Below are 25,020 nucleotides of genomic sequence, written 5' to 3' on the forward strand. Positions count from 1 at the left end.
TTGGATTTCCTCAAGGGCTCACTTGAGTGAGTACAGGCATGACAAACCCGAGGAACCTGATGCTGGACCATGGCTTACTTCATGTAATTACATCTGTTATATTACCTGTAGACTGGTCCCTCCCCTTCTTTTTTTGCTTCTTTCTCCTCTTCTTGCTCCTTCCCCCCATTGCTATTAGAGTATTCGAGGGCTAGGGGTGAATTTTTCCTATCTTGCAAAGTCATTTCGTCTTATGCAGCCACCAAAGGAGGCAATAGCTGCTGGTCCCAAGCTTGGATAAATGGTGAGGGTTGATGTCAGGAAGGGCATCTGGTCGTAAAACTTCACTTACAGCTCTAGCTATGATATAATGAGTCAAAGTGATATAAGGGCTAGGGCATACCCCTTAAGTGACATGCAGTAACATCGCCCTACAGCTGCAAGAAGTGGACGAGGGCTACCGCATCAAGAGCCGGTGCGGTTAAAGAAGCGAGCCCAGCAGGTGGAGAGAATGTTGCAAGTGGAACACTGAATGTTGGAAGCATGACTGGAAGGGGAAGAGAGGTGGCAGACATGATGAGGAAGAGGAAGTTGGACATTTTATGTGGAAAAGGCAAAGGAACTGGGAGATGGATATAAATTGTTCTACTCTGGAGCGAATAAAGAGGGAAGAAATGATGTTGGAATTGTGGTGTGTGGCAGAATGAAGGGCGAAGTACTGGCGGTGGGTAGAAGGAACGACAGGATCATGCGAATGAAATTGGGTCTTGGAGAAGAGCAAGTGGTCGTCTTATGTGTATACGCCCTGCAAGTTGGATGTATAGCAGAGGAGAAAGATGAGTTCTGAAATGTGTTAGATGAAGAAATGAGGAAACTGGAAGAAAACGAGATGGTGATTGTTGGAGGAGACTTGAACAGACACACAGGGAGACAGAATAGAGACTGTGAAAGGATGCATGGTGGCCATGCAGTGGGAATGATGAACCAGGAAGGATTGTGGACTTTGCAGTAGCATTTGATCTGGCAACTGTGAACTCATTTTTCTACAAGAGGGAAGAACATTTGATAGCATTTAGAAGTGGTAACAACAGTTCACAAATTGACTACATTTTGACTAGAAGAAAACATCTTAAGGTTGTGACAAATTGTAAAGTAATTCCAACAGATCAAGTGGTACAGCAACACCGACTGCTGTGCACAGACTTTAAAATAAGATCGAAGATAAGAACCTCTGGAAGCCATGGGATGAAGACAATTAAGTGGTTTCGCTTAAAAGAAGAGAGTGTGAGGAATCGTTTAAGGGAGAAAGTGTTAGAGAGGATTTCAGATGGACCGAAAAGTGTACAAGATTGGTGGAAACATAATTCATAAATAATCTTGAGCTGTGCAATCGAGGTGCTTGGTGAGACATCTGGAAAGATTAGAGAGCAGAAGGAGGGTTGGTGGTGGAATAATAATGTACAAGAAGCAGTGACAGCTAAGAGGAAGACAAAGCAGAAGTGGGATGAGTCAAGAGTGGAGGAGGACAGAGAGAGAAAAAGAGGGAAGCCAAGAGAGTTGTGGCTCAGGTGGCCATGGCATATCAAGATCTGCATGATCAATTAGAAACAAAGGAAGGCCAGAGAAGAATTTACCAACTAGCAAAATGTAGAAATAAAGCAGCAAAGGAGATCTTACATGTGAGGCAGATCAAAGACGCTGAAGGAAGAGTATTATGGAGGGATGTGGACATAAGAAACAGATGGAGAATATACTTTGAGGGGCTTTTGAATGAGGAAAATGCAAGGACTCACAGAGAAGATGGTGCAGAACATTAGTAGAGTGGAAGTGAAGGAGGTCATGAAGAGGATGATGAATGGAAAATCGGTGGGCCCAGACAGGATTCCAGTGGAGGCATGGATGGCACTGGGGGAAGAGGGAATTGTCCTGCTGTGGGCCCTGTTCATGAAAGTTTGCCAACAGGAAAATATACCCGAGGAATGGAGGGAAAGTACTCTTGTCCCCATCTACAAGGGTAAAGGGGATGCACAAGACTGTAAGAAATACAGAGGAATAAAGTTGATGTCTCACACAATGAAAATCCTAGAAAGGGTTCTTGATGGAAGATTGAGGAAGAAGAAGGTACCGGAGAAATATGTAAGGTTGGTACAGGAGATGTACAGGTTCGAACAAGAGTTCAGACCTGCCTGGGGGAGAGAAAGTTTTCCAGTGACAGTTGGTTTGCATCAAGGGTCAGCATTAAGTCCGTTTCTGTTTAATATTGTGACAGAGGAGGTGAGAGAAGACTTGCTTTGAACAATGTTGTATGCAGATGACATCTTGCTGTGTGCAGATTCAAGAGAAGAAGTGGCAGCTAAACTGGAAAGATGGAGGAAAGTACTGGAAGAGAGAGGTATGAGACTGAGCAGAAGTAAGACAGAGTATATGTGTTGCAAAGTGGACAGCGGCCAGGAGACAGATCTGGAGCTGGAAGGAAATGTCATCAGGAAGGTGAGGGACTTTAGATAATTAGGTTCAACAGTAGAAGAAGATGGAGGGGCTGAGAAGGAAGTGGGATGCAGGATACAAGTGGGTTGGAGGAACTGGAGAGAGATGGCTGGAGTGCTATGTGATAAGAGGGTGGCAATCAATCTGAAAGGCAAAATCTATAGGACAGTAGTGAGGCCAGCTATGACGTATGCTATGGAAACTGTGGCCCCGAGGAAAAATAACATCAGCAGGATGGAGGTAGCAGAGATCAGAATGCTTAGGTGGATGTGTGGTGTGACTAGAAAGGATCATCTGAGAAATTACTATGTGAGGGGAACAGTGAAAGTTACGAACTTAGGAGCGAATATGTGGGAAGAAAGGTAATGCAGATGGATGTGCAAGGAAGGAGAAAGCATGAGTGACCAAAGAAGAGATGGATGGAGCTGGTAGAAGAGGACTTGAGGATGAAGAACTTGGATGTGGTGATAGCCCAAGACAGGAGGATGTGGAGGAGACTCATCATTAACAGCGACCCCACTTAAGTGGGACATGCAGTAGAAGAAGAAGATTAGTAGTATTTGGATTTAAATTCAGTGCATTTGTATTTATTTTCATTCTCCTTTATTTACAGCTAATTAGTTGTATAAGTGCTTTTTTTGAAGTGTCTTTTTATGGTAAATAAAGAAATTTCCATAAAATTTCTCATTCTTAAGATAGGAGAGGGAGATAAAAGTGCAGGTGGCTACTTTGAATCTGATTCACCAAGATAACAGATGACTTTCCTGTTGTCACAGACACATTTTCTTGTGCAATTCTTTAGTTGAACTTTAGTCGTTGACTACTAAGGTTATCATATTTCTGAAACTTTTCGCCTGAACTTTTTTCACAGACCAATTTAAACGACTTGGTCAGAGATTTGGGTCTTCCTAAGGAATCTGCAGAACTGCTGGGCTCGACACTAAATGAGCAGAATTTGTTAGCTGCTGGGACTTCTTTCTCAAGGTTCAGATATAGAGAAAGAGATTTTCTTCCTTACTTTTCAGAGGAAGTTTACTGTAGCGATATTCCCGGATGGATAAGTAAATTCAACGTAAAATATGAAGTCATCGATTGGAGGTTGTTTATCGATTCCTCGAGCTGTGCTTCTCCATAATTACAATAAGTATGCTTCAGTATCAGTTCCACATTCTGTGCATTTGAAAAAACAACACGAAAATTTAGCCCTTCATTCTCAGCATAAGTACAATGATCATGGATGGACAGTTTGCGGTGATCTTAAAGTCATATCTATGATTTTGGGACAACAAAGAGGATACACCAAATACCCGTGCCTTTTGTGCGAGTAGGGCAACTGAGATTGAGAGCAACATTGGATCAAGAAGGAATAGCCAGAAAGAGTCACATTAGAACCTGGAAGTAAAAATATGTTACACGAAACTTTGGTTGCTCAGGAAAAAATCCTTTTATCTCCCTTTCATATAAAGCTGGGATTGATGAAGCAATTTGTCAAGGCTTTGTCGAAAGAAGGAGAGCGCTTTAAATACATCTGTGCAAAATTTACATAATTATTTACAGCAAAATTGAAAGAAGGTATTTTTTATTTGTCCGGACATCAGGAAATTTATGAAGGATAAACTGTTTGAAGAAAAAATGGCCACTGTTGAAAAAGAAGTGTGGAACTTTGAAAGAGATGGTAAGCAAATCAAATTTTAGGAAATCACAAGGACCTCAACTATAAAATGATTGTGGAAAACTTGCTACAGAAATCCAAGAATTTGGGATGCTCCATGAGCTTAAAAGTGCACTTTCTCAATTCTCATTTAGACTACTTTCCTGAGAATCTGGGAACTGTCAGCAAAGAGCAAGGAGAGCGATTCCACCAACACATCAATGAGATGGAAAGAAGGTATCAGTTCAGGTAGAATGTCAACACGATGGCGGACTATTGCTGGATGTTGCACAGAGACGACCAGGGAAAAGAATTTCACAGAAAAAGTTCAAAAAAGAAGCTTTGAAGGAAAAATAAAAAGACATCACAATGAAATATAAAGTATGCACTAAAGATTAATCTTTAATTACTTTAATTAAACGTTTTTTTTCCAATACTTTCATTACAAAAATGTTTATGGAGAATTTTAAATACTGTTATTTTACTTAATATAATGTTTTTTAAAGCTATTTTAATGTAATATTGAGATCCATTTTGTGAAAAATCCTTACATGACAGAGAAAAATGGAAGAGATATTTGAAATCAGCAGTCTCAAAAATAAATCAGAAACAGTTAATAGTTTCCAGACAACTTTTCATGACTCGAATTTTGCAGGCCTGTGTAATGAGAGACAACGGAAAGAGCTAAAACAGTAAGGAATTATAAAAATTAAAATGCACAACTTATGAGTAAATTTTGAAATTTTACATTACTTTAAATTAATATCGCTTACCTGAAATCTCAATAATAATCTAAATTATGCATGCTGCACCATTAAAAAGGAAATAACCTGATAACTTCAGTAGTTAGTCAACTTAGTCACCTCCAATTACAGAAAGGAATGGAATAGAAGTGATGAACATTAGCCTACACATATCATCATTAGCCAACCTGACTGAGAAAAGGAGAAAAGTGATAGCTGGTTAGGTAGATAACTACCTGAACAGCTGTTATAAATTGTCAACTTCCTGATTATAATTGTATTGACTGACCCAATCAAGTACAGCTGGCATATACTGATAATATTCCCTCTAAATTCCAGAAATAATAACTATAATTTTGTTTGAGTAGCAAACAATGTACTGTGGATCCAAGGGGATGTTGAAATGCATGTATATGACTTAACACTAGTATGAGAAATAAAAGTGAGGAGCTTTTGGCATCTGACAGCTCAACTTGCCAAAATATAATCAGCATCAGCGAGATCTAGTTGACAGAAATTGATGCAGTTACAGATAGGATATAAAGGGTACTGTATCTTCAGGGATGGAAGAAATAGGACAGGTCAGGTATAGCTGAAGAGCTTCAGCAAATATAATCAAAGAAGATATTAAGTCTGGGGCAGGGGGAAAGTTGGTTCATTTGAGACTATCTAGATATATTGTTTTGGCTGCTATGCACCACACGGACTGCAGGAAGATGTGGATGCCATGCATTGGCAGATTAGCACAATAATGCAGGTTAAGTGAATTATTATAGGGAACTTCAACTATGGGGACACAAATTGGAAGGAAGGAAGGAAGGAAAAGGATATAGCAAGATGGAAGTGCTATTCATACAGTTTCTAAGTGATAATTACCTGAAACAGCATGTTATAGAAGGTAGCAAGGGTTCGAGAGTGCTGAATCTGGTAATAGCATTAAAAGATGTATCCATAACCAAGGTAGACACTCTACTTCCAATCCGGGAGAGTGATCATACAGTATTGTTCTAGGATGTAGCTAAACATGTGGAATTCTCTGTCAAGGAAGTGTCTATGTTGAACTATAAGCTAGGATTTAAGACACACTTAGGAAGTTGCTTGGATCAGTGCCATGGCTTAAGAAGCCATGAGTATGAGGAAAAAAAAATGTCAATAATGCATGGAAAGTTGTCATGGATTGTTTCAGAGCAGTATCAGACTACACACCCACGGTCAGGAAAATAAACCAAGTGGGAGGTTATGTGAATGAGCAGAGATATAAAACAGTAGCTGGAAAAAAAAAAAATTCTGGAAGGTACATAAAAAAAAAAAAAAAGGGGACCAGCATACTCAGCAGCAGTACAAAATGCATGTACAGACATGTACAAAATAAGTCCAAGCATTTTTATATTATTTTTAAGTAGTAAGTAAGGGGAAGAATGATTATGGAAAAATAACTTTAGTCAATGCTGACAGTAGGTAGGTGACAGAAACAAAAGAAATTAGTTGAATTGCTGAGTGATCATATTGCAAGGGTGTATTATTCAGGTAGAGATATTGCACTTGATGTGACAGATACCAAATTGAGAACTCAAGTAGATAAACAGGAGATGCTCATGATATTGTAAAATATCAACATGAATACAGCAGTGGACTATATGGTAAGCCAGCCTGTACCTAAGAAGTTGTATACTCTTAAGTTTTAGCTCTGGGAAGGGGGTGAAAAGAGAATGAGACAGTTTCATTACATAAAGGTGACTCCAAAACAGAAGTAGCAAATTACAGATAAATTCATATTTTAGGAATAGTATTTGTTAAAGTATTGGAAAACTTGGTTAAACATAAAATCAAGAAATGGATTTTATATTTATATATACAGCTGATCCTTGAAGAATGCATATTTCAACTGCATGGATCCACATATATGTGGTTTTTATGGATAAATATATCGGAAACAATTTAGGAGATTTGCAACAATTTGAAAAATCTTGCAGACGAACCGTGTAGCTTAGAAATATCAAAAAAATGAAGAAAGAGTTAGGTATGTCATGAATGAGCAAAATATTTGTAGATACTAGTGTAGTTCATGATTAACTACCATAAAATACCACAGATCTATTATAAAAAATTAAAATTTATCAAAACTTATGCACACAAACACTTACAGACCGTACATGGTCATTTGCAATCAAGAGAAATGCAAACAAACATAAAAATGCAGCGTTAAATCATAATTGTATAAAAGCAACTGTTATTAATTACTTAAATAGATAAATTAATTAGCATAAAATAAAAATTTTATGACAATTCATTCATTAGTGTATAGGCTACTGCGAAGCAATTACATCAATTGCACTTGGCTATCATAAAGCAATTGAAAACATTATATTGCTGCTGCTTCGTTATCAATGCATGAATCGTTATACCTGTAAATAAATATGAATTTCTTTTTCACATTATCTTTTCATTTTTGATGTCTAGTATTAGAAATATGTATAACAGATACAGTGTTCTGTATCATATTCATCTTGTAAACAGACAACGTAAACTTACAGTATAGATAAATACAGTACTCTAAAAGTATTTTCACTTCCTTATGATTTTGTTTAATAACATTTTCTTTTCTCTAGCTTACTTCATTGTAAGAATATAGCATATACACATACATACCATATTAAATGTGTGTTCATCGACTGTTTATGTTATCAGTAAGGTTTCCAGTCAACAGTAGCCTATCAGTAGTTAAGTTTTTTGGGTGTCAAAAATTATACACGGATTTTCGAACAATGCGGTGGATAGGCACCCCCTAACCCCTGCATTTTTCAAGAGTCAACTGTGTGCATGTGTGTGTGTGTGTGTGTGTGTATATGATGATGAACAGCCTATTTTTCTACTCACTGCAGGGTAAAGGCCTTTCTCATTGAGGGAGGTTTTGGGTCTACTACTCCCATGGTGACTGTATGTATGAAGGTGGAAGACAATCCCAAACATCCATGCCTAAGCGAGATTCGAATCAGCAGTCTCTTGGCTGGAGAGCAGATACGCTAACCACTCGGCCAACCAGGCCTCTCTCTATATATATATATATAGGCCAGCCTGTATATGTATGTATGTATGTATGTATATTCATATTTATATATACTGACTATAACCGAGACTAGAATAACAATTAAATTTATTCAAAACGCAACATGTTTCATCGGATTGTCCGACTTCTTCAGGTGTAGGAACACAGAAAGCAAGTAAACACTATAAGAAACATCGTATCACTATAAAACGAGTATTATAAAATTTGGTTAGCTTTGAATTGTAACTACAGTCTGTGTTGAAGTTCTATTGTTAAGTAGCTGCATGAATCTGATTTCACGTGTGTGCAAAATATTGGATAGCAGAGCTGAAAGAGTACGGTAGATTATAGCTAAGGTTATTGTTTATATGATGAGGGTCCATAACAATTTCCGTAGACTCAACTATGCATCGCTCTACCTCGTCACAGCATATATGAAGGTTTGAGGTTGTTGTCCAGTTTATCTCATGTTGACGGCCTTCATCATTTGTGTTTACTGAAAACAGTACGTGGCTTGACAGGACACTTGCTCTAGTTCTTTTGTAGGCAATGTCTCTCTGGTGTTCTTCCAGACATAGGAGGATGGATTTTTCAGTTTGGCCATAGTATTGCTTCCCGCAGTCACACGTGATTTTGTACACTCCTGGGAATTGTAGATAGTTGTGAGCTTGTTTGTATTTGCTTAACACACACACACACACACACACACAGGAAGTCCTTGACTTATGATGGGATTCTGTCCCAATCTCCGTCGTAAGTCGAGGACTTTTTAATTCTTGATTTGTTTGATTTCTGTTATAATATTTTCATAAATTAGGTTTCTATTTAACTTAAATGGTTAAAAATGTATAAACATAAACATTTATAAATTATTTATTAGCACATATACATATAAACACATAGATAAGAAAGAAAAATTTAAGAAAAAATTACATAAACACATATCAAAAATGGTGCACTTACTTTAATTTGAAATTCTTTTAAATATTAGTTAACATAAACAAAAAATTATTAATTCTGTCTTTAATTAAACAGGTGAGTAACTGTCACTCATTTGGATGATATGAGTATTTCTCACGTTCGGGAGTAGCTTTTTTAATCAGAAAATTGGTTAATGTTGTCTGTTAGTTTTTTAATTCATATATTTCGCAATAACATCTGATTGCTTCTCGAATTTGTTTTCGACTTTGGTGAAGCAATCAGTGTCTTGATCCTTATTTTCGAGTAGCTGAAGTCCTTGATATAGTTTAGAAAATACTTCAGCTAATCCTTTTACAGTAAATTTTTTTAATAATTTCTCTTCATCTTCCTCATTATTCCTTTCTTCTTCTACAACTCTTTGCTTTTGGAAAATCATGTATTGATCAGTCAGTTCACCTTCTTCGTGATCAGCTAATTCTTCTTTATCGGTAATATTGTTTTCTAGATACAGTTTTCTTGCAATTTCAACGATTTTTGCACCAATTTGTTCTAACATCTAACATACTATGCTCATTGTACTCCTTGAGTGTCTCCTGTGGTAGTAACTTCTTCCAAATTCCTCGCATATGTTGTTCCGATACATCCTTCCATGAAGTTTCAATGTTCTAAATACATTGCTTAAAATCGTAATTCCTCCAAAAATCACATAATGTTATAGCATCATTGTGAATTGCTGTTATTGCTTGAGAAAATGTACTTTTCAGATAATATGTCTTGAATGTAGCAATCGAACCTTGATCTATAGGTTAAATCACAGCTGTTGTATTGGGCAGTAGATACATCACATTTATATTTTCATTCAAATCACAGATGTGAAGAGGATGTCCTACAGCATTGTTAAGCAGCAATAGAATTTTAAAAGGAATGATTTTTTCAAGACAGTAGGCACGTGCTTCTAGAATAAAACAATTTAAGAACCAGTCTTTGAATAAAACAATTGTCATCCAAACCTTAGGATTACTCCTCTAGTAAACCAGAAACTTATTCTTGTCAATGTTTTTCAAAGCTCTGGGGTTTTGTGAATGGAAAACAAGAAATGGTTTTAATTTCATTTAAAACCAGAATTTCCTTCAAGAAGAAGCAGCGTAATCCTATCTTTAAATGCCTTAAAACCAGGCAACGATGTACCTTCTCTGTGAATGTAAGTTTGTTATGGCATTCTTTTCCAGAAAAGTCCAGTTTCATCTACGTTAAAAATCATCATCATCATCATCAAATTCCTGATATATGCCCTCAAGAGATGTATAGGATATGATAGTACTACATGAAAAATTTACATCATTACTAACTTCCTATCTACAATTTTCTTCCAAATCAGTCTGTTAAATATGAAGACTCCAACATTATCAGCTCTTATATTTCTGTCTTTTAAGGCATTTTTAACTGTATCAATCCACCTATATCTTGGTGTTCCACTGGGTTGTTTTCCTGCCAACCTGACAGAGAACATTTGTTTTGCTAATCTTTCCTCTCCCATTCTGCTTAAGTGGCCATACCACCTGAAATTAGCTCTGCTAACACATTCCAGGATGTTGACAATGTCAAGTTCTTTCCTAATATCCTCGTTTTTAATATGATATTGCCATTGATGCCATCTGTTCACACCTCAAATCTTTCTCAGGCCTCTCATATCTGCGGTCTCTAGTCTTTGGTCAAGTGTTTTACTTCTGACCCAGCTCTCAGATCCATAAGTTAAAACTGGTTTGAACACTGTCTTGTATACAGCTAATTTAGTGTTCCGACTAATTTCTCTCTTATTCCATATGAATTTATTCATTTGACTTCCTACCATACCAGCTTTGCTGATTCTGTTGTCTATTTCTATATTTAATTTACCATCTTCAGTAAAAATCGTGCCTAAGTAGCTGAAATGTTTCACTTGTTCCACAGGTTCTCCATTCACAGTACAGTTGACATTTTCAATGATTCTGCCTATTTGCATTGTCTTTGTCTTTTTATTGCTGACGTTCATACCATATCTATTACAACAGCTATTCAATTTAGTCAGAGAATCTTATAGACTGGTATCGGATTTATTTAGAAGTATAACATCATCCACATAAAGCAAAGAGCTGACATTAACATCTCCAATTTTGATATCATGTTTAATACCACTTTGCTTCATAATGTGATCCATATAGATAATGATTAACAGACGGGATAATGTACATCCTTGTGTCACACCAAATTTAACATTAAACCGTCTTCCTGTACTTCCTTCAATTCTAACTGCTGACTTACAACTCAAATAAAGACTAAATTTTGCTTGATATAATGCCCCATTGACACCATATAACTGTAGCGTATTGAATAGCTTCTCTCTTGGCACCTTGTCATATGCCTTTTCCAAATCGACAAAACTTAAATACAAATCTCTGTTATATTCCCATGCTTTCTCGACTATTTGTCGTAAAGTGAAGTTCTGATCCAGACAGTCTCTATTTGGCCTGAATCCAGCTTGTTCTTCACCAAGCTTTCCTTCCACAATTCTTCTCAACTGTTTCTCAAGTATACTTGCATAGATCTTGCCAGGAACACTCAGTAGGGAAATACCTCTGTAATTCTCACATTCAGTTTTATTTCCCTTTTTATATATGGGTACTATGAGAGCTCTACTCCAATCATCAGGAATCTGTTGTCTATTTCCATATTCAATTTACCATCTTCACGAAAAATCATGCCAAAGTACCTGAAATGTTTTACTTGTTCTATAAGTTTTCCATTCAAAATTCAGCTAATATTTTCTATGTTTCTCCCTATTTTCATTGTCTTTATTTTGTTATTGCTGACCTTCATACCAAATCTATTACAAGAGTTATTCAATTTAGTCAGGGAATCGTGCATACTTGTAGCAGATATATTTAGAAGTATATCATCTACATAGAGTAAAGAGCTGAGAGTAACGTCTCCAATTTTGATATCAGGTTTAATACCACTATCCTTCATAATGTGATCCATATAGATAATAAATAGCAGAGGGGATAATGTACATCCTTGTCTGACATCAGATTTAACATAAAACTATCTTCCTGTACTTCCTTCAATTCTAACTGCTGACTTACAACTCAGATAAAGACTTGTAAGTATTGCTCAATATATGGATATATGTGCCACTGACACCATATAACTGTAGCACTTTGAACAGTTTCTCTCTTGGCACCCTGTCATATGCCTTTTCCAGATCTACAAAACTCAAATACAGGTCCTTGTTGTATTCCCACGATTTCTCAACTATTTGTTGTAACATTAAAATTTGATCCTGACAGCCTATTTGTCCTGAATCCAGCTTGTTCCTCACTGAGCTTCCCTTCCAAAATCACTCTCAACCGCTTCTCAAGTATACTTGAATAAATCTTACTAGGAACACTCAGTAGGGAAATGCCTCTATAACTCTCACATTCAGTTTTATTTTCCTTTTCATATATGGGTACTATGAGAGCTCTACTCCAATCATCTGGAATTTGTCCCTCTGTCCAGGCATTCTGAATTATGCAGCGCAGCCACTGTACAACTTTTATACCTCCATACTTAAAAATCAGGAGTTGAATATCATCTACTCCTGCTGTCTTTCCACATTTCAAGTATGATGGCTTTTTCTACTTCAAGTATGGATATGTATTCCTGACTGCATTTAAATTTAAAAAACACTGCCCGGTCAGTGTGCTGTCATCACTGCTTGTTTCATTTAGCAGATTTCAAGGATATATTTTTCTCCTGATTTCATGTCACCTTTATCATCTCTAATTTCTTTTACAGCACTCTTTCGTCCATTTCTGAGCTTCTTCAACAACTTCCAGAATATCTTGCCATCTTATTGATATCTATTTTCTATATTCTTGCTAAAGTCCTCCCATGAATTTTGTTTAGCCAGTTTTGCAGTGTTTAGCTTTCTTACATTTGTCTCTGTATTCTCTAAGAGCACAAGCTAACTTATTTGCCAGAAACTTTTGATATGCTTTCTTCTTTTCTTTCACTGCCTCTTTAACTTCCTGTGTCCACCATGGAGTTCTGATTTTTCTATCCTTGCAGACAACCTCACCACATGCCTCTCTGGATGAATCAATCAGGGTTTTTCTTCAGGGCTTGCCACTGAATCACCAAGGTTTGGTTCCTCCTCTCAAACTCTTTCATTTTTTCTTGAATAATATTTGTGTATTTTAGCCTACAGTTCACATCTTAGAGCTGCTCAACTTTTATTATCTTTAAAACTTTCTTATATGTTCTTCTTTTCAATATTAAATTCAATTTTATCCTGCTTGAGACTAAATGACGATCACTTCCAATTTTAAATTCTCTGTACACCAGTGGGAAAACATCACTATCAACAATAACATAGTCAATAAGACTTTTCTTATCCCTTGCCTCTTCTCTACATGTGAATTTGTGCATATTTTCATGTTGGAACATTGGGTAAGTAATAACCAGTCCATGTCCTGAGCAGAAATCCAACAGGTATTTACCATTATTATTAGCTTTGCTCTTTTCTCCAAATTTTCCCAAAATATTTTTGTATGTCTGACAATCATTTCCTACTTTGCTATTTAGATCCCCAACAAGGACCAACTTTTCCTTTTTCATTGTCCAGTTTCCCATTCTGATATGTACCCACATCACTCTACCTGAGACTGCCTGCCATTCAATATGATTGGCCTCATATTTAGTGTTGAATACTATGGCTACTCCTTTTCCTTGATTGTAATTGCCTGAATATAACATTTTGTATTTGTTGCTCAGAAAGATCTCACCAGTTTTTGTTTTTTTTTGTTTCATTTTATGAAACTATTATGTCGATCTGATACTTATCCAATTCCTTAGCAAGCTCCATTTCTTTCTCATTCAGGCTTCTTATGTTGATATTACCGATCTTGAACTCTGGTAAGGTTGAGTTGGGGTAAGTTTTAGGATTTGTTCTAGTAGCTGACTTTTCGCTGTTTGCGCTGGTTCCCTGGCAAAAACAACGGGGGGGGTCTTGTTAACTGGGCAACTCCCCAGCTGGCATGAAATTCTGTAATGTTGTACCTTCATTTGAAATTTTGGTTTAAGCAAATAAGAATACAATTTGGTTGGCTAAATCCCAAATTGTCAGCCCATCCTCATCCATTCAGTATCTAAGTAGATACACCTAGATATCTACCTAGGCTGCCAGGATCAGGATAAAAGGGTGCACCACGAAAAGGTGAGGATTGGACATTAGATCAGAAGCCCTGGTAGGTTCTCTGGATTCCTTTGAAGCCTATGTGGAGGTCTCCTCTCAGTTATATAGCTTTGATTTTTAAGCACCCCACGTTAAAAAAAAAAAAATCTACTCCAGCAAATAGCTTTCATTAAAATACTAAAAATCTGCTCGAGCAAATAGTCTTCATCTTTTATCATCTCTTTCAGATTTTTCGTAAAAATTTCGGCAGTTTCAAAATTGGAACTAGTAGCTTCTCCTGTTATTCGTATGTTATGTAATTTAAATTGGCTTTTGATATTGGAAGTTTTTTCACTTGGTTAGACTATAATAAATTTAGTTTAATCCGTTATCGAAGTGTAAGTAAACAAAGTTTGCACCTGAAGTATCTTCAAGACAGTGGCAACTAGTGGTAAAGGTAGACTAAACTCTCATCACTTGTCTTAGAATCTCCCATAATGCAAAGCACATCACTGTGCAGACATGTATAATGCTATGCATTAAGAGAAGGGTCACTACTCAGACCGGTTTCTAGCTTTATTGAGGTCTCGTCAGTAGGAGCCAGACCCAGATGTGGTGATACTGAAGTGGAAGTAATGAAGAAGTTATATTTACCTATATGAGTTGCCAAAAGGCATCTCACCTTATTATTAAATTACTCTGGATTAGAGAAAAATGTTGGAAGTTTTTTTTTCACTTGGTTAGACTATAAAAAATTCAGTTTATCCTTTATCAAAGTTTCTAGCTCCTTTATTTGGCTTCCACTGACGAGACCTCAATAAAGGTCGAAACCGGTCTGGGTAGTGGCCCTTCCCTTAAAGCATATCATTATACATGTCCACAAGGAGATGTGCTTTGCATTATGGGAGATACTAAGACAAGTGATGAGAGCTTAGTCCACCTTTATCATGAGTTGCCTCATAGTAAAGGTGGACTAAGGAATAATTAATCAGCTTTTGAATAATTTAAACCAACCATATTTATCTTCTTGTTGTTTCCTTAAATTGTCAAATGGGCTGCATGCTTTTGTTTGAATTGTAAACAAACTGAGAGGAATATTATTTTCCAAGGGGAAGAACTGAGAGGAATATTCTTGAATATTCCTGAATATAACTTGTATTTATTGCTCAGAAAGATCTCACCAGTTTTTGCCTTTTTTGTTTCAGTCATCACCCCTATTATGTCGATCTGGTACTTATCAAATTCCTCAGCTAACTCCATTTCTTTGCCATTCATTTAATAATATGGGTAGATTTTATCATCCATCCATATCATTAAAAGCTTCTCCATTTCAATTGGCCCTTCTCTTTTTTTCATTAAAATTGTACATTTCATATTAACTGCCCCTTTAGCTGCCTCCATTATTCTTGATTTATCTTTTATAATTGTTGAAACAGTTGAATGTGATAATTTTTCTTCTCATGCTATTTCACCAACTTTCTTTCCTTTGTCATATGCTTTAATGACCTTCATTTTAACATCAAAACTCTTAAGGCTTTCCTTGCCTTCTTTTTTATGTTGGAATATTCATCAGTGGTATTACTTCTCTTACTGGACACGATAGGGTTACGACGAGATACAAAAATTGCAACGAGAGAAATGAACACTTTGACTGCTGATTAGCAACTAACATGTCAAAGGCTGTGATAAGTTAGAAGTGGGTGAATCACAGCAGCGGCTATTGCATATTGGTGATAGGCTTTGCTTGTCGACTAATGGCGATGCTGTGATGTGCATACAAAAGCAATATGATATTTGTAAGTATATGATGGTGGTAAAGTTAAATTATAGAATTTTTAATAATAATTTTTGGCGATAAGTGCGAATCGTCATAAGTCGAGGACTACATGTATATACAGTCATCCCCCAACTTACGTCTGTTCGAAGATACGTCCATGATCCCATAAGGGAATAAATAACATTTTCGGTTATACTTTCGAACAAAACACAAGCGAGAGTAAAGTAAAAAGGTTTCTATTTAGCAACAATGCATCATGCACAGTGGCAACAGCGCATTTAGCAGCAACCTCCCTCGGCAGTGGGCATGTGGCTTCAACAGTTCCTCTGTTTATACGAAGGTTGTTCGATAAGTCCATTCAAAAATGAAGAAAACAATTTTTTTGGGGACAAACATTTTTTATTTTTCAACACCGTCTTCTTTGAGGTTCATCATTGTTTGATGAAAATCTCTTTCCTGCCAGCCATTTTTCTATGTTTGGAAACAGATAGTAGTCTGAGGGAGCCAAATTTGGAGAGTAGGGGGATGTGAAAGGGCTTCGTAGCATAAATCGAACAAGTTTGCGGTCACAATTGCAGAAGAGTGAGCTGGTGCGCTGTCATAGTGAAGAAGAATCTTCTTTTTTGCCAAGTGTGGGTCATTTTTCCTTTATTTCATTATTTAAATGATCCAGCAAAGACGCATAATAGACTCCAATAATTGTTTCACCCTTTCCCAAGAAGTTTATGAAGATGATTATGCCACGAGCATCCTAGAAGACGGTGACCATAAACTTTCCTGCTAAAGGAATGGTTTTCGCTTTCTTTGGTGCAGATTCCCCACTTGTAACCCTTTGTTTTGATTGTTCCTTGGTCTCAGGCTGGTAGTGACGAATCCATGTCTCATCCACTGTTACAAAACGATGCAAAAGTTCCTCTGGATTCCGTTGGAACACCTTCAGACTGTCCTTGCAACAGTTTACACGTTGACGCTTTTGATCCAATGTGAGCAAACGTGGCATCCATCATGCGGATAGTTTTCTCACATGTAAATGTTCATGTAAAATATTATGTACACGGTCATTTGAGATGCCCACAGCCTTAGCAATCATCCATCACCATATCGTGGATTTTTTCAATAATTTCTGGAGTAGTGACCTCAACAGGGCATCCAGAACATTCAGCGTCACTTGTACTCATATGGCCACTTCGGAAGTTACTAAACCACTTATAAACCATTCTAATTGAAGGTGCAGAATGTTTATCAAGCTTAGTTTTGGTTTGCTGAGCCGTTTTGCCTTTCAAAAAGTAATGTTTAATCACTACACGAAATTCTTTCTCATCCATTTTTCACAAATCACGGTACTTGATCGATTCAAACGAATCGCCAAACACAAGAGTAATAGATCTATCTCATCTGACTGAAACTTAGTGTGTGATCCTCCAGCAGTTGCCAGCAACTAAAAATAACCTCAATACGTACAGGTGACGCCATCTCGTCGACTTTGCACGGACTTATCCAACAGCCCTCATATATAAGAGGAAGAGAGTGGGTGAAAGAACAGAACTCTGGGGTACTCCTGCATTGGTGGTGAAATCTGAGGAAAGTAAGCTGTCCACCATGACATATAGTGAGCAACCAGTGAAAAATTTGGTGATCCAGTTGCAGAGTAAGAAAGGCAGACCATAGGATGGCAGTTTGGTGAGTAGGCCCCTGTGTGAAACCCGATCAAAAGACTTTGAAAAGTCAAAGACAACCAGGTGAGTTTCTCCAAATTTTTCCATTGCCTGAGTCCATAGGTGGGGTGGTTAAAGCAAGAAGATCAGCTGTAGATTACAACTGGTGGAATCCATATACTACTAGTCACTGATTAGTTGGTATGCCTCTAGGTGGTTCAAGAGTTGGTTGTTGATGACCTTCTCCATAATTTTTGAGAGAACAGAAGTGAGAGCAATTGAACGGTAGTTCGTTGGCTAGATTTTATCACCTTTCTTTGATGGGCTGGTTGTGGACCTGTTTCCATGTTGTTGGGCATGTGTTAGTTCTGGTGCAACAATTTTTTAGAACAATAGGTGGGTTACAATCAGGACCAGATGGCTTGTTTGTGTTCAGGTTATTAAGGATTCTTTGAAATTCTTTTTGTCAGAAGTCTATGGGAGACATGAAGGGACTGTTCTTTGTGGAGTGGAGGGAACTTTGCTCAGGTCATCAATGCAGGAATTGGAAGAGAAGAATGATGCAAGTTGGCTTTGTCATTTGGTGAGGTGACTACAGTACCATCTGGATGTGAGGGTGATAGGAAACTTGGGTGGGAAGTTGTGCCCAATGGCCTTAGCAAGGGACCAGAAGAAGCAACTGCCATTTGGCCAGGAAGCAAGTTTGCAGCATTTGGCTCTTTCAAAGTCTGACTGAAACTTGATAATTATTCTTTTGCAACTGTTGCAAGCTGCAGTATAGGCAGAGAGGGCAGCTGGAGTTTTGGTCTTGAGCTAATTGTGGTAAGCAGAGGTTCTTTTTTCTTTTTTTGAGAACCAAGGCTTGGATGGTAGCTGAGAATATGGAGTGGAATAGGGAATGAAAGCCTTCATTCTTGTGAGGATGATTTCTATTATTCAGTCTGAGCAGGTGTTTAGATCAGAAGAACTGAAGCCATAGTCGGACCATGAGGAAGAGGAACAGAAGTCATGGAAGTCCTCCAAGTTCGCATCCTTGTAGTACCAAAGGACATGAGACTGTGAACTGGTGGGTGTAGGTTGTTCTGTAGCAAAAGAGAATTCTATTAGGTTGTGGTCCGAATTTCAAAAAGGGGAACGGGCGACCACAGTATACTTGGAATCATCTTTTGTTAGAAAGATGTCAAGTGCATTGGTAAATTGGAAGGGATTGTCTGATATTCTGGTGGGAAGTTTGCCATCATTGCTGATGGCAAACACCTCAGCATCCCTGCTTGCTTGATCGGTGAAACTGAAGAAGGGAACCAATATTAGTTGTTGACATTAAAGTCCCCAAGAAAGATGATCTCACTATTGGGATACTTAGACTGCAAAAAGTTGAGATTTAGAGAGAGATAGTTGAAAGAGGTCAAAATGGTCGACAGAGTTTGGAGAGTGATAGAGAGAACATAGGAAAAGGGTAGGTTGATTTCGTAGAGAAATTTTAAAGCGGATCAAACAGTAAGGATTTGCAGATATGGTATGTCAGCTCTCAACAAGTGCCACCCTTGTGGCAGAAAGAGCTGTGTAATGTGTAGTTTGCGCAGTTGAGGCTCTGAAAGGAATAGTAATTCTGGTTTAGATGACCGCAGGTAGTGGTGGTGGTGGTGCATATTGTTTATATTGCTGTTTAAGCCAGGAATGTTGCTGAAGTGGATGTAGAAACTTTCTCGGGGTTAAGAATTAGCATTATTTGGTTGGATTCTGTTGTCTTTTATAATCTTTTTTAGTTGGATTTTTGATGTATTTTATGTTTTTTTTTTTTTAAACTATTTTGTGCGGGAGAATTTTTGAGATCTGCAGTAAAAATGTATTTCTTTCAGTTATGGTTCATTGTGTTTGGTAAGGAAGAGATAAAAAGGAAGTGGTGCATGCAGTGAGAGGTGACACACCGTCCATAGGGGAGTCGATCTCCTGTCCATACGTGGCCTCGACAGTTCTCCCTGCAAGCTACAGTATTTGATCTTCTTCCAGTCTTGAACTGACAAAATACATGGCTGCAGATTTTCGCTACCTGATTGGGAATCCTCGAGGTTAATTACTACTGTACCCTTGAATGGGGGGAAGGTCTGAGGCCCCCTACAGTGAGATTGGTATGTCTTTGAGGATATCACTCCCAGTGCATGTGGAAATAGTGGGATTGAAGAGACAGCAACCAGAACCCTTGCTCTAGCGACCAAACATGGGTGCAGCCACTCAGGTCTCTAATAAGCAACTAGGGAAGATATGTTTTTTCTGTGGCAATGATCGCAAGGGATCATTTGTGGAAACAGGCTATACTGCTGGAAGGTGGGGGATGACTTGACTGCAAGATGCATTGACAGCCTTTTAGTAGCCCTGTTTCTGGAAGTTGTGTTTAGTATATGATTAGCAAGGGATGAATAAGAATACAATACTCTATGGCAGGCAGCATGGTTTTGTAAAAGGTAGGTCCAGTTTTAATAATTTCCTCACACTTTATAATCGAGTGACAGCAAAACTGGATAAGACATGGCTATATTATGATACTATTAGACTTTGCGAAGGCACTTGACAGAATATTGCATGGAAAAACTATTACAAAAGTTGGAATAAACGGGAAAGGATATGAAGCTGAATGCAGGGATAGGAAGATGGCTGACCCACCATGGAGTGAACCTTAGAGAATAAGGGAGACAAGTGAAGTGCCTCAGGACTCTGTACTAGAGAAATTACTCTTAAATTTGTAATTAATATATTATAATTGTAATTAATATATAGAGTATCATTGGAGGGGAAGGATATACTGTTGTTTGCTGATGCAAAACTGGGGAGAGCAACAGTTGATAAAGGTAAGGTAGGCATTTTGCAAGAAGATTTAAATAAATTGGCATTATGGGTAGAGACAATGGTTGTCACAATTTAATGTTGCAAATTGGTGAGGCTAGGGACTCGGTATCATGGTGGACAGAGAGAGTTCATTGGGCATATTGCAAAAGTTGGTAAAATACTTCAAAGGATGTCAAAGCTATTTTACAAACTGAGGATGTTGAAAAACATAATAACAAGTAAATATAGGATGATAAGACTATGATTTGGAAGCATCTTAACTATTATGCACAGAATTGATCACTTGGGTTTCATGAAGATCAAGAGTTGGTGAAGAGGATTCAAAGATGAGTGACCAAGTTGGTGACAGGTCTGTGGAATGCTCCATATGAGACGTGTGTAGGTTGCAACATTTAGTTGACTGGCAGTAAAGAGGAGGACACATAATAGAATCCTTTAAGTTATTAAAAACATTCTTTAAGATTGACGCAAAAGAAATTTTTCAATACACGACAAACAGAGAGAACTATTGGTTGTTCCTAAAATTTGTGTTAAGAATGTGGTTAGTAAAGGTATGCATACTAGATTTTTTTGCATGGAGAGCAGTGAATGCGTGAAATGAATTAGCTGTGAGTGTCCTGACAGTGAACAAGTTTAAAGATTATGTTGCAAGTTTTTTCACTTGGTTATACTATAAATTAAAAATGACAAGTAATTAGTTTGGTTTAATCCTGTATCCAAGTGTAAGCAAACAAAGTTTGCACGTGAAGTATCTTCACAAGTGAGCTACTTGTATTATAGAGGCTAATGACTTAACATCGATTGCCTTAGTATCCCATAATGCAAAACAAACCCCTTTCAGATGTGTATAATACTATACATTATGGGTAGGACCACTGGGAAGTGGTCCTACCCATAATGTATAAAGTGCAGGGTACCTCTCCAAAAATCAGTGATCTACAAGATCACTCTAATTTTCACTAAGTGACTCTGAAGGATCACTACTAAACTCACCCTGACCTGGGAAAATCGGCAGTGGATTTACTCAGTGATTGACAAAAATCTGGTAAAAGTGGATCCACTCAGTGACAGATAAAAACCTGGTGCTATACTCCCCCTCTTGGAGAGTATAACAGCTCTGCTATGCTCTCGGAGGGAAGGGGGGGGTATAATAGCACCAAGAAATCCCAAAGACAAACATTATTAAATGTCATCAGTGGTAGCCAGACCTAGACAAGATACCAAGGTTGAAGTAATGTAGATTTCATATATTTCCTATATATTATTATTATTATTATTATTATGGGTATCTCCATGGAGTCAGTAGACTCATCGCGGGAGACCCAAACTAGCAAAACAATATCTGTCATATCTCTTCTTGAATTCATTTACAGACAAAGAGCTCACAAATATACAAGTAGTGAAAAGGTGTATCATCTCATTATTAAAATAATAATATATTATTTTATATTAATCCCACACACAAGAGGCCTCGAGGCCTATAGCATATAAATCAGCAGTGGATCCACTCAGTGACAGATAAAAACTTGGTGCTATACTCCCCCCCTCCTAGGGGGGGATATAGCACCAAGAAATCCCAAAGACAAACATTATTAAATGTCATTAGTCAGAGCCAGACCTAGACAAGATACCAAGGTTAAAGTAATGTAGATTTCATATACTTCCTATATACAAGTATAGAAAAGTATATCATCTCATTATTAAAATAATAATATATCATTTTATATCACTCCCGCACACAAGAGGCCTCAAGGCCTATAGCATATAAATACCATGTGTGGGTTAAATATCTATAGTAAATATACAGTAAGTATACTAAATATCTATTGTTTTCTTGAAAATATGAAAACTCACACTCTGAAAGTGTAGACAGTATTGTAATGACATATTTTGATTATCCAGCATTCATGTAATATATGATGTAAGGGATTTGCCTTAAAGAAACTCAAGTTTTTCTTTCATAAAACCTAGGTAATTATGTAACAGGATATGCTCACCCATTCCCTTAGCTGTTTTTGCATGATCCTAAACAATAACAGCACTGTCATTACTATTGATGAAAGTGATAATTCAAAGCAAATGCTCATTCATTATACTGTGTTAATAAGTTAAAAGTTTGTACATATACACACACACAACTCACTTGTGCCAAATCCATATCCAGAGAGAACCAAGTAAGGTGACAGCAGCACTTCCTATTAGAGCCATAACAATTACCAACCCATATGATACACTATAAAGTAGCAGCCTCACAAGAATAAAATATAAACCCTGTCTATGCAAGACAGAATCATCTGGCTCAAGGAATGTAATGACTCCTGTCCTCCTACAAGAAAAAAACAATATGTGCATGCATGCATGCATAAAATGCAAATCTAAAGAAACTGTTTATTAAAATAAACTTAAATATGCTAACAAAAGGTGAACAACTGATTTCTGGGCAGGATTTATCAACCAACCTAACCATTTGATAAGAACCAAGAAGAGTAAAGCCAAAGAAAAAATAATTTAATCAACCAATTTCCTAAACTATAGGGCATCATTGTCACAATTAAATTACAAGCTGATAAGAAAAAACACTTATATTAACAATTATTTTCAAAATAACTGCCATAACAGAATTGCACTGAGATATCAAATGCCTCATTGTTGAGCTGTGTTACGCAAAGCCTATCAATAGCATACTTTACAGCTTTTAAGGTCTTTAATATATGCAGACCAAAGTTAGTTTAAAATAAGACCTTGTTTTTTGAATTAGTGAGATGGCCTCTTTAAATTTACACATGGTAATGAATTCAACATATGTTATCCTTGAGAGTTGCCAAAGTACATGTTGTCTTTCATTGGCGGTATGAAATGCTCAGCCAGATTTATATACCTGCTATTTTCCTGCATTTTTAATGTTCTATCATACAAATTGGGCATATGTTAAATAATTTTTTTCAAATGTGTCATCCATAATTTTAATTTTATTATGTCATCTGCTTCCATCTAGATTTTTATTTATTTATTTTTTTTTTCATGCGAACCTTTCGCAAATATCAGGTCTGTCCAATGTAGCAGCGCCTGCTTGAAAATTTTGTGTTTCTATTTTCCTGGTTTCTTCAGCTGCTGAAATGTCACATTGTCCACCTCAGCACAACAAAATCCAAGGTCTAATTAAAAACTACTTCGCTCAGGATACATTAAAGACCTAAAAAGCTATGATAGACATTACATATCACAACTCAATAATGAACTGTGTTTGATATCTCAGTAAGGGATTCACCATCAATTTAAGATCCTTGTATATATTATTATTAAGAGAGACCTCCAGGGAGTCAGGAACTCATTGAGAGAGGCCATACTATTCGCACCAGCTGTCATACCTTTTCATGGATTCATTCACGCTATCTGCACATCATCCAATGGCAATCCATTCCAATCATGCACTACTCTATGGGAAAAAATTCTAGCCCTCACTCCTTTCTTGATATTCATTCTCAACTTCCATAGATGCCCTCATGTCTTTTCCCTACCTTCCATAAAATGAAAAATTTCATCCTACTGAAATTCAGCAGAACCCCTTCCAGAGTCTCAATCATATTATCCCTCTTTCTCCATTTAACCAGAGTCTGCAATTCACATACTTGTGTTCTCATAATCAAAATCCGATAATTCAAATATAATCTTTGTACCTCTTATATCATGAAAATTAGGGAAACAACTATAGTGTTAGAGTAAAACTTTAGTTGAATATAAACCAAAATAAACTCGATATTTCGACCTTCACATTAAGGTCATCATCTGGAGTATACCATATGTATAAAGAAACAAGCTGCACTACAATCTACATGGTATATACTAAAGTTACTGATCAACCGTTAAAACTAATGGCTAATGGTTGATGAGCTACATTAGCAATATGGTCTCTAATTTTATTTTATTTTACCAATTTTCACACTGAAATGCAGTGCTACATACTATGGTCTGCAGAGCAAAGGTCAATGCCTTTGTCCCAATAGGCCAGAAAGGCCGAAGTCAAAATACATCAAGATCTATCCCACGCCACTACAAGGTATTCTAGAAGTCAATTGTTGGTGGCGACACAAGCCACCAGTGTGCCCTGGAAAGCTCTAAGTGACAATATCTTAATGTCTACCAAAGTAATGCCTACAGAAGTCACTAGTGAAATAAGAAGCTGCCCCAAACTATTCTTCAATCTGTTGAGCAAGATCTATATTCTGCCCATAATATGAGACCTTGTTCCTATGACTAACAACAAGTGGGCACCCAGTACCCACTATCTGTACATCAATAACCCAAACTCTTTCATCCTTCTTAGCAATTAAATCGGACTTTCTAATGTCTAATACCAACTAATACCAGCTATAGTCCTATAGTGCAGTTCAACCACAGTCTCCCAACCTTTGTTTTTCAACTAGTTATTTAATATGATCACAGCATTTCGCCGCTTCACCCGAATACCATGAGTATGAAAAGAACATTGGGCAACATGAGAAAAAGTTTCACTGTATTGGCAACCTGCATTACAACTTATGTCCACCACCACACCTAAATCTCTAGATTCATCTATTTACTGGAGTACAGCACCATCAGCATGATACACGACTTGTAATCTATTTATCAAAAAAATGCATATGCAGAATCACCTTGCATATCTTTGTATCATCAACAAACAGTTGCACATCTCCTGTTAGATCCTTCCAAATGTCATTAATGC

At 37.1% G+C, this 25,020-nt stretch overlaps 1 protein-coding gene across 1 annotated transcript in view; it reads right to left on the reverse strand.

The window, feature by feature from the left end:
- Positions 1-25,020, reverse strand: part of LOC150107877 (GPI inositol-deacylase-like) — a 301,804-nt gene that overhangs the window by 56,228 nt on the left and 220,556 nt on the right. The window contains exon 10 of the mRNA XM_090415403.1: positions 22,441-22,623. Coding sequence (XP_090271529.1) covers positions 22,441-22,623 — 183 coding nt within the window. The remainder of the gene's footprint in view (positions 1-22,440; positions 22,624-25,020) is intronic.

Source organism: Typopeltis vanoorti, chromosome 3 (genome assembly GCF_054136105.1).
Source record: "Typopeltis vanoorti isolate ZY-2024b chromosome 3, IOZ_Tvanoo_1.0, whole genome shotgun sequence".
Classification (NCBI taxonomy): domain Eukaryota; kingdom Metazoa; phylum Arthropoda; class Arachnida; order Uropygi; family Thelyphonidae; genus Typopeltis; species Typopeltis vanoorti.